The sequence below is a fragment of the Anoplopoma fimbria genome, chromosome 6, assembly GCF_027596085.1.
Source record: "Anoplopoma fimbria isolate UVic2021 breed Golden Eagle Sablefish chromosome 6, Afim_UVic_2022, whole genome shotgun sequence".
Lineage (NCBI taxonomy): Eukaryota > Metazoa > Chordata > Actinopteri > Perciformes > Anoplopomatidae > Anoplopoma > Anoplopoma fimbria.
This window is the reverse complement of record NC_072454.1, coordinates 18,168,663-18,179,821: the sequence shown is the minus strand read 5'-3', so window position 1 is coordinate 18,179,821 and position 11,159 is coordinate 18,168,663. Positions and strand designations below refer to the sequence as shown.

The window sequence follows — 11,159 nt, the reverse complement described above, 5'->3', positions numbered from 1 at the left end:
CCAACACGCTGTGGGCGTGGTCACTGGTGCTGACGTCACTCTATGACAGCTAGCTGTCAGAAAGTGAGTTCATTCCCTCGAGCCGAGGAGACAGAGCGCAGGCGACAGGCTTTCTGCCCTTCCGTTCATATCCAGCACCACAAATCAGCGAGACCACGGACGGACCTTTACACCGAGCCCGGCCATGGACGAGCAGGCGGGGCCCGGCGTGTTCTTCAACAATAATAACAACTCTGTGTTAGCGGGCGGTGGGAAAGGACCGCTGCCCGACGGCGACGCTGGGGAGGCGGCTAGAGCGCAGTACAGTATCCCGGGGATCTTGCACTTCCTGCAGCACGAATGGGCCCGTTTCGAAGTAGAGAGGGCACAATGGGAGGTGGAGCGGGCCGAACTACAGGTGAAAACCTCCACATTTTGTGCACACACGGTTATATATTAGTGGCACTATGGTGGCACAGAGTTTCTGCTTTCTGGTTAATCGCTTTGAGTTTCTGTTTGATTGTTCTTACTCAGCTAGCTTGTTAGCTTTAGCAGAGGAGCTAAAGGAGCTGCAGCGCCCCCCCCCCCCCCACAAACCAGGCTGCACGACGGCTGTTCTCGACCTCTCTACTGTGGCTGAAACCACTACTTGCTTGCTTACTTCCACTGGGAGTTGGAGGACAGGCGTTAGAGTTAGATTATGCTTATAGGAGACAGGAGATTAGATTTACTCTCAAAGTAGTGAATGTGTAACACACGACAACCTGACTACTTATAGCTGAACGTGCTGCACCCCGCCTGGCTCTTTATTGCATTTTACCTCTAAGCCCAGAAGAAGAAAATCGACTTGTAGGAAAGGTAGTAGTTTTCTTAAGTGCTCTGATCTCTTGAGAGCTGTCAGTGCAGAGACACAGCCTACAACACACAGACTGTCAGGTCAGCATCGTGTCTTACTGTTGAATCTTATCATAAACTAATTGCCATGATACTTTTGCACTTTTGAGGGGAAAATATAACATCCTGTGGTGACTGTCTTTGATACAGGCCACAGCGCTGTTAATTGGTCCACTCTTTTTAATATGTCCCTTACTTGATGGTTCAAACAACTCAATTATTCAACTATTTATAAGATAACATAAGGCTGTATATTTGCCTGCTGTAAACAAGACAAACATGACACAAACAGGGACACCTAATGTTTTGTTTGCTTCCACTAGAAGAAAATGTATTGCAAACAACCAATTTCACTCTGAAATCTTTGTTTTGTTTGTGTTTTTCGGTCCAACTAGACTTCTTACTTTTTCCTTGTTTGATTCCACTGTTTGGAAGTCATTTAAACATATATTATGCAGGTGAGTTGGCTGATAGTTATGTTTGTAGGATTTGCTATAATTTACCTAACTATCATCACCAGCCTACATGATTGACTTTTCATACGTTAAGTATTTACAGTAAGGAAAGTGACTTTTGACACCATTTGCCAGACCATTCCTGTCCAGCATTTGAGAAGGCGTTGTTAGTGCTTACTACTGTTTAATTTCAGTCCCTGTGCCAATGTTTAGAAGAATATTTTTTTCTTTCCATCATTTTGACCTAGTTGTGAAGGAGCCACAACTGTTGGATCACAGACAAGAGCCAACACTGACTTTTTTGGGGGTCTGGCAGCAGGCAGACTGACCTCAGTTAACAAAGAGACGAGAGGGAGACACTGCATTGTTTTCAGCTCGGTGACGTACACCCTGCCTAGTGTATCAGGGGTTTGACTCATCTAGCCTGTGTATCAAGCTTCCTGTCTGCTGCCATGAAGCAAGCTTTTCAGCCAAGCAGCAGCAACTGCGGCAAAGCACAGTGAGGTTGCTAAATGCTTTATTGGGTGGTTTGTATGTGGCGGCAAAACAGTGCGCGCTCAATTTTGAGTTCTTGTTTTTGTCGCACCTAACCTTTTATGGGAGACTGGTTAATGTTTTGAACATGATTAAACCTGCAGTATAGAGTGTTCATTAGAAAGTCTGGCTTATTCGCTGCTGTACTCTAAACTCTAGCATATTACCTATCTGAAGAGATGGTTCAAGAGTGAATTCTCTATTTAGTCAGTCGTGATCGGTTACTGTATGTATGTAACCTTGTTGTGTCCTTGAGGGATGTGTCCATATTGCAAATATATACAGTGCTTTAATCCATAGAAGGTATTTGTGGATTAACCTTCAGTGAAGGGACCACAGTGAGGAGGAAGAGATAGAAAGTAATGTAGCTGAACCTGAATAGACTTGTATGAATAATGAAAAGTTGTAGTGGGCACAGAGCCTTAATGGAAGAGGCTATGCTGCATCTACTTTACCGTATGTTCTTTTTGGTCCACTTCATCCTTCTCTAACATGCTGCTCCAAGTGCTCATCATCATGTCCACGCACTCGTGTTTTAATCACAGAATCAAAGCTGATCTATCTTGCATGTTTTAAGAAGGCTACATACAAGGTTTCAGAGTTAAGACCATTAAGAATGTACACAAAGCGATTTCACAACCCAGTGAATACTCTCCTCCCAGGATTTTTTTTATGTTGTTGGTTGAAAAGGCATTGAATGGAAGACAGTTGAGGCTGTGTCTTACATCTCTGTTTGGGAGGAAGGCTAAACCCAGGGCTTGTAGGAATGTCGTCCAGCCAGCCTGTTAGGTCATGCTTGGAGCCACTCCTCTCTACTGAGCAGCACAGAAACTGTACTGTACATTAGAGCTGCAGTGATTTTATCGATAAGTTGTCAACTGTGAGATTAACTGCAACCATTTTAACCATTCATCGGTTTGAGTTATTTCTCTGGTTTCTTTACTCCTATGTGAGAGTAAACGGAATAACTTGGATTTATGGACAAAACAAGACATTTGTGGACGTCATCTTTGGCTTTGGGAAACAGTGATAAACATGTTTCACCATTCATGACATTTTATAGATCAAACAACAAAATAAATCAAGTAAAAATAATCGACAATGAAAATAATTGCTAGTTGCAGATTCTACTTTACATGTCCAACTTCCCCTGGTGTGTGTGTGTGTGTGTGTGTGTGTGTGTGTGTGTGTGTGTGTGTGTGTGTGTGTGTGTGTGTGTGTGTGTGTGTGTGTGTGTGTGTGTGTGTGTGTGTGTGTGTGTGTGTGTGTGTGTGTGTGTGTGTGTGTGTGTGTGTGTGTGTGTGTGTGTGTGTGTGTGTATGTTGCTGTCATTCATGATTACATTCTAGTTGAGTGGTCATTGATAATCAATTTAATAACTCGATCAAGCTGATTTGCTTAGCTAATGATAGGTTACAATTCTTGTCAGTCTTTAGTATGTTATCTTGTTAATGAAAGTGACTACAGATGCAACTAATGAGTATTTCATAATCAGTGTATCAATTCATTCTTTATTCTTTAAATTGCTAAAAATGAAAATGGCATCCTTGCCATGTGTTTTGGTTGTTATTTTGCAATATTCTTTTGTCCAAATTATTTCTAATTCTAATTAACAGTGGAAGACCATCAGAAACATATTCTTATTACCGTTCAAATCTCCTGCCACTAAAAGCGGCTTGATTCCTTACAGTCAGATGGCTAAGAGGACTATTCTATATCTTTGACCTGTCTCACATGCTCTTAGGTTGAAGAAAGTCCTCGTTACAAATAGGTGTTATTTGTTAGGAAGGGTTTGCAAAAATCAAATCAAATCATGTATGGAAAAACAAGACGCTATACAATAGTTCAACCAGACTTACAATTGAAAGAACAGTTCAAAAAGAATAGAAGAAATCACCAATTTGTGGTTAAAATAAATTAGGAGCTTAGCATCAAATTGTGTGCAGAATAGGTTCCTGTTTCATTGCCAAATGCACACTATATTCAACAAGCAGGAATTAACAGGCATGTTGCTTTAGCAAAGCTCTTCTTCAAACTTCTAAAACCTAGAAATAGAGGATTAGCACTATTGGAACTGGATCTCAGAATATCAGCTGAACATACTACGGACTGACAAATCACAAGGTAAACCTCCTCAATTTAACAACTGAGCAGAGTGCAGAGGGCCCAAAGAAAAAATGACTGCCGAGAATATTTAAAGCCTAATTGCACCGCTGTGGTTCTATAATGATCAAGGATCAATTATGCTTTTCTTGACTGGAAAGCAAATTCAAAATCGATGTATTCAGTATTCTCCCCCTGTCAGTAACACTATTGGGAAATCGACTAAATGGATGTCTGAATCATTTAATTCTCCTTCTTTTGAGGCCAAAACTACTTCAAATGTAAATAAAACATTTGTTGTCTGAATTTTACCGTTTTTATATCTATAAAAATAGCCATTATTGAAAGAGAGAAGATAAATCCTCAATCTAAGAGCTGATTCCAAACTTTTGAAGGGTAGTATACGGTGTGATATTGATTTGAATGATATCCCCCTGCCGTACTGATTAGCACAGATCTTTTCCAGGCCAGATGAATGAGGTTGAGTCGAGTTACGCCCTGTACAGGCAAGGCGGTGCTCCAGTGTGCTTCATCAGTCCTCCAGTTATGGGGAAATCCCTGCTCCATACGGTGTCTCTGTGCCAGAAGTGTCTGTCAGCAGCCATAATTTGACACCAGGAGAAGGTTGAAGGTGACTCAGGGTGTACGGTGGCTCTATGTGGGTGCAGCCTGAAACGTGGATCCACTATCTTCTCTGGGTAGAAGGGTTTTCTAGTATTTCTAAAGGAAAGGCTTTTTACATGAGCAAGATTATCATGTGGCTCATGTTATTCAGTTACTTATCTTAATGTTGGAGAGGACTGCAGCTAACTGTGGAGCAGCCTAGAATTAGCCTGCCTCGGTTAGATGACTTATTACTGTGATCTCATGTTTACTTTTACTGATGACAAAGCCTGAGGCGTACTTGGCTCAATGGTGAGGCCGTAAAAAGGACAGAACCAATGCACAAACATACACATGCACGTACCATGGCATTCCGAAATGGGTGTCACTGTCGTTCCTCGGTCGATACGATGTCCACCCACGAGCTGCAGTTATTTTTGCTTGCCCTCCCAGTGTGCGCCTCAGAGTGGGGAAGTACAAAAAAGTACATGCTTCCTCGCCAAGTATATACCATTTTCTCAATGTTGTTGCTCTTAGATAACAACAAAGAAACTTAAGGCTCCATGAATTCTAAAAATGTCCAGTTCACATAGAAGCTAATGCTACACAAAGCTCACATCCTTTCTCACGTAACCAGGCTGTAGACCTCGAAAGAAACATCTCCGTTCTCAGTCACAGGTTCACGACAGACCGCAGTAATATTCACCAGAACCACGACAAAGACAGTCATTGTAGTGTACATAAAATACTCAATGTACACACAATAGTGAGAGGTTTAAAAGGGTTTGTGTTTTTTCCTGACAGCTTGAAGGGACCCTTGTTGATTAACTAAAGCACAGTCCTGTGAGCTTTGCTCTACTGTCCCTGTTGGACTCGCACCAAAGCCTCTCTAGAGCCGCCTGTTAATTCCCCTCTTCTTCCTCCATTCACACTTACAGCCTTCGTCTGTCTACGTGGGTGTGCGGGACAGCTGCCTGGTTGAGCCACAAAGTTGCCTTCCCCCATTTTTTCAGTAAATCCGAGGTCGCCAGTCTGTCAGAGTTGTAAATTGGTGTTCTCACCAGATCAAATTGCTGTTGTCTCAATGTGTTGTGGTGATGATATTGTTGTTTCCCCACATTTTGATGGCAAAACAGTGTTTTCCCTCTAAAGTAAATGGTTAGAGCCATATTTTTTTCATACGATAGATAAATATATGTCTTCAACAGAGATTTGAAGCATGTCGAGCAACTTGTTCTTTGTGGATATGACTTCACATTTTAAATAAATTAACCTGTTAGAGGTAGAAACATCTGGGGACCTTTTCTTTTCATTAGGAAAACCTGTATGTCAGAGCCATACTTGTTTACAGTAATGCAGTATTGGCTAAAGTTAAATGAATATATTGTATATCATTATATATTGAATATATATTACAGCCACACAACCTATTTGTCAGAGAAAATGCTGATGTCGAAAGATTTAGCTCTTTGCCTGCATACAATATATGAGCGTGTGCGCTCTGGGCCTTATCCAATATTAATGCAGCACCCTTGTCTTCAAGAGGCCAAACATACTGCCTTTGTTTGTACCTTCTGTAAGGTAGCACTGCAGCGCCAACTTGACGGCAAAGCGTTAACTGAAGCTCAAGTGGAAACTCGTGATGAGATGAAAGTAACAAATCTGTGTCTCTGTGAAGGTTTAGTAGATGTATTTTTGACTGTGAGCAATCTCTGCTAGTGAAGGGATTTTCTTTGTTTTTATGGGTTTTGTACAAGAGGTGAAAAGGCGCAGTTTGGCTCTTTCCAGATAACTGCGCAGAAATCTTTATTAAATCAGCTCACTGTCTTACCCTGACCCTCAGAGCAATCCTGAATATGAGCCGGTGGATGAGTGGCGTGGATCGATGTGCAGTGTCTGTGTATAAGCTCTACCCTCGGTGAAACACTGGGATCATAGGAGGGAGAGAGGGAGAGAGGGGAGAGAAACGGGAGCGACAGCAAAACGCAGTAAAGACTCTCACTGAGCTTAAAGAAAACAATACTCCTGATGATGTTCCGTCACTGCATCAATGCAAAACGTTCACATTTGCATCGCGATGCATCTTTAATCAAGACATTTCCACACCTCTATTATAAAGATCAGGAATTTTATGAATATTTCTAAGTAAATATAACCTTTTTAAGTGATGAGTGCATACATTTATTCTAGTTGTAGTTGAAAGACGTGTTGGCAATTTTATTGTAAGTGGTTTTGAATATTCAAGATCTACTTGAATAGAGCTGTTTTAGCCATTACGAGGTTATGTTGATCTGTGTGGCTGAACTAATAGAAAATACACTGCTGTTGCCACGTCACAGTAGTCCAAAGCACCCCTGTCTTGCCTCAGTTGTTTTTCTGCTTTTTTTCTCTTGCTACTAGTGTAATGGCATGTGTGGAATGCACTTGGCTAGTCATCAGGGCAGCCATCATGCTGCTCATTGGTTTGCAGTGACTGTGAGAGTAAATCCGGTGGTCACTGAAAGAAAGGTTGTTTGCATTATAAAAGTGGGATTTACTACACCCCTTCCCCTTCTTCGGCTCTGACCGCGGCCGAAGCGCCAGCATTTGTGACCATTTTGTGTGTGAGTTTAGGCCCTGAGGTTGTGTGAGTGTCCACTGCATTTCTCTCACAAATGGAGTGAGCTCAGTCTTGCTGCTGAGATGGATTTTTCACAGTGTTCACTCTGTCTAGATTAAAAGGCCTCATTGTGTTAAAGATGTTTCTGGCGATGACGCAGAAGAAGTCTGGAAGGAAACATGTCTGGAATTCACAAATCTCATTATAAAGGAGGGGATATCGTTAATATTAATCATACATTCATTGACTGAAAATCAAGCTGAAATGAAGAAAAAGGGTTTGGTGGAATTGAACCTACACGTTTAAAGGTTTAATATTCAACATGTCCACATTGAAAAAAAAACTAGACCGATGTTAAATGTTTTGTTAAGTTGTGTACTTAACTTCTGGACAAACCACACCAGGTGATACCTCAGAGAGTGAGAAAGGAAGTCTACGAGCCACTGTATTGTTTCCTGTTGTTTGTATTTCTATTAATAAGTTACAACATAACTTTGTTTAACAACTAAAAAGCTACTCATGCCCTAGGTGTAACTCACAATTTCTTTTCCTGCCATGCAGCATACATTTTTCATTGGCTGCATGCCATTTTGCAACACAGTAATCCAGTAGAGTCCATATTTATTGATAAATTTCAATAGCGATTCAGCTTGCTATTATTACAAGTGGCTCATGCCAACGTGTACGGTAACGTTATAAAGTAACAGCAACAATGAACAAATCAACAAGTTATTTTTTTGTATGATTGTTTTGACCACAGATAACAGCGCGTGTCTTCCCCACGATTCAATTCGTCAGATAAAGTTTGCTAACGTAGCTACAAGGCAGACGACTCATGTAAGTTAGTACGTTAATGTTGCATTAGCTATCGCAGCTATTTCATTATAATGAAATGAGATAACTTGAATAAACGTGACTGAATGTAACGTGAATAAAACTTTAATATACTACCTCGTTCATGAACATGATTTCTGCCTGAGTGACTTCAGATTTTCACCTGCATTGGTGGTTGTTTAACAGTGAAGACAACAACTCCCATGATGCCACGCTACTGTACTTCACAACATGCATCTCTTGTTGTTTTGATTGAGAGACCTCTAGCGGCAGAAATTGCATGCGAGGACTCTAAAATTAAGAATTAAAACAGTTTTCCTGCTCGGGTTTAATTTCGTAGTGCAACAACCAGATTAGACTAAAGCACACGTGAGTGCTGAAAAGGCACATAAAATACAGTACCAGTCAAAAGTTTGGACACACCTTCTCATTCAATGTTTTTTCTTTCTTTCTTTTTTTCTTTTTTTCTACATTGTAGATTAATATTGAAGACATCCAAACTATGAAGGAACACGTATGTAATTATGTGGTAAACAAACAAATGCTCAACAAACCAGAATATGTTTTATATTTTAGATTCTTCAAAGTAGTTGAATGAGAAGGTGTGTCCAAACTTTTGACTGGTACTGTATGTATTTATTTTTACTACTAACCATAATCAAAAAAAGCTGAACTATATATTTTGAATATCTCTTTCTTGGGTGCAGTTTAATGTGCTGTGTTCAAATGTGTCTAAAATTTGGATAAAGTAGGACTGGCAGCTGCTCCATTTTTCCTCGTTTTACTGATTTGATTGAGAGTAGAAAGTTGATAACCAAACTTGGATTGGCTTTATACCAAGCTGAAGGTATTGTGACCAAGTTTCTCACCTTAGTTTACCAGAATTAAGCTGGTGTTTGTTTTCCTCTCTCTTTTCCTGTCTCTGTAAAGCGCTGCGCTCTAGATGGATGCCCTGTTCTACATGTCTCTTACTCAGACAGACTAAGGAGCCCTTTTCTAGTAGCCCCATAATGCAGGCAGTGTGAGGCCAGGAATTAAATGCTTCCTGTGTGTCTTTATAGCCCGAGTTGACTCGTTGCATTCCTCCCAAGGTTAATGTTTGATGGAAGGGAGATTCACAGAGCCTCTTCTCTATCTCTGGCACGGCAGGACGCCAGGGGTCCGTGGGCCAGCACTTCATGTGGACGAGGAATTGAATGATCACTCGTTATATCAATCACTGCAGATGTGCAATTTCATCCGCGATGACATGAGTTCAATGTGTGCAATATGGTTTTCTCTCCGTGAGGTTATGCATTGAGTGCGTCCAAATTGACAGCCTGTTCTTACACTCTGTCATCTTTTTGAATATGAAATTCTTGAAGTAGGGCTTAGTTTTGTGGCTATGCTGTGGCTCTCATTGTTGAAATATCGAAATCATGGCACTTTTTTAATGATAGTTTATTGTTTTTTGCCTCTGCTCAGCGTCTGAGACGGACAGATCGACTGCATCAGCTGGACATCAAGAGACTTTTAATGGAAAATAGCTCTGCAATTAACCTAATGACATATTTGTAGTTTTTGCAGCCCAGTTGCATGTGATAAAGTTTCAATTTCCTGAAGCAGTGGTCCTCACTGATATTTGGATTGGAGCCACTTTATAGCTAGTTATTTTGGGAGCCAAACAGTCTGGCCGAATCCAAACAGTGATCATTTTCCATATGCAATTACCTAATGCCTTATTTGTGCCCCTGTATGTGCCTCGTCTCCCATCCTCCAAAGACAACACAAAGTTAAGTGGTGTCTGCTTTTTTAGAATGTAAGCAAGTTGCTCATCACTTTTTCTCCCTGCCACTACCGAAAACCTTATTTTGAATACACCTACAAATCAATGCTTTTTCATATGGTAAAAATGAATGGATTGCTCCCTCTGCTGTGATTACTGCGGCTTTGCTGGTATTTTACCAGGTATTAGGTATTAGTTGTCTGACCTGCTCCTGTATGTTACTGTAACTGAGCCTACAAATGCACCAGAGACTTCTTCGTGGAGTTTATCTTATTTGGAGCTACCCGTCTTTTGCTTTCTGCTTTAATGCTGAATGATACTGGCTCAAGAATGTTTAAAGTGCACGCATACTAAGTCTTGTTAACTTTGTCAATCTCGAATGCATTAGTATAGATCCAGCTGAGGGTGAATGCACATAAAACAGGGCGAGTAAGAAATTGGAGACTGTGTAGATGTAATTGGGAGAGTGATGTATGTGCTGCGCCGACCAACCTTTCAAGAGCATCAATTGTTGGCATCTGTGCAGACTGCTAGCATGTGACTGGTGCCAACTTAACTCAGTGCTGTTTACAATGTCATGCTGAGAACCAGTAGCCTAAATCCTAAGGGCACTGCAGCAGGCAGGTTGTTTTGAGTTCCTCTGCGGAGGACTGTGGATGGTAAAATGTTGTTAATACGAGGCAGATTGAAGTCCTCTTATGACTCATTACTGCAGGCAGAAGCAGCGCTACTTGCTATCCGTGTGAAACTGTGATCCAGCCCACTCAAACTCGCACCATCCTCTGCATGCTGAGTGACATGCAGGGATTTAAGTCAATATTCATTCCCTTTTAAGAAGTTAACGTGTGGTTTTAGAGTTTGAATCATTCCCAGGAGAAAATTTCAATCCTTTTCCTTAAGTTTCAGACTTGTGAAATCTTTTTCTCCACCTTTTGTTAACAATGGATCTACCACTCTGATGCGGACGCTCTGTTGTGCTCATTGTTGACTCAGTTTCAGATTTTGTTTGCCATTTGTGTTTAAATTTGTGCTAAATAAGTTTTAACATTGCACTCCAACAATTCTGTTATCTTCTCCTTAAGGTGGATCTAGTGGCACTTAGATCCACCTTCTATGCTCATTGTGTTGCTGGTGATAGTCAACAACTGACATGGACTCTAATGGAGAGTGTTATTTTGATGTAGTGGTCAAACAACATAGTTCTCGTCCTCCTTTCTGTAAACAGACTTTAGCAGCCTCTCCAGTTGTCTAGCAGTCTTTATCTTGTTGTAACCCCTAAAATACTCGACAGACTTTGTGGACAGATTTTGTTTTGTTTTAGTTTTTCTCTGCTCTTCAGACTACATGTAGTGGAAGACCACCTCATAACAATGCAATGCACTATATGACAAAT

The 11,159-nt window shown here is 40.9% G+C and overlaps 1 protein-coding gene across 1 annotated transcript in view; it reads left to right on the top strand.

Moving 5' to 3' along the window:
• The first annotated feature begins 59 nt into the window (after positions 1–59).
• Positions 60–11,159, top strand: part of LOC129092369 (striatin-like) — a 28,456-nt gene continuing 17,356 nt past the window's right edge. The window contains 1 exon segment of the mRNA XM_054600297.1: positions 60–397. Coding sequence (XP_054456272.1) covers positions 185–397 — 213 coding nt within the window. The 5' untranslated portion in view covers positions 60–184.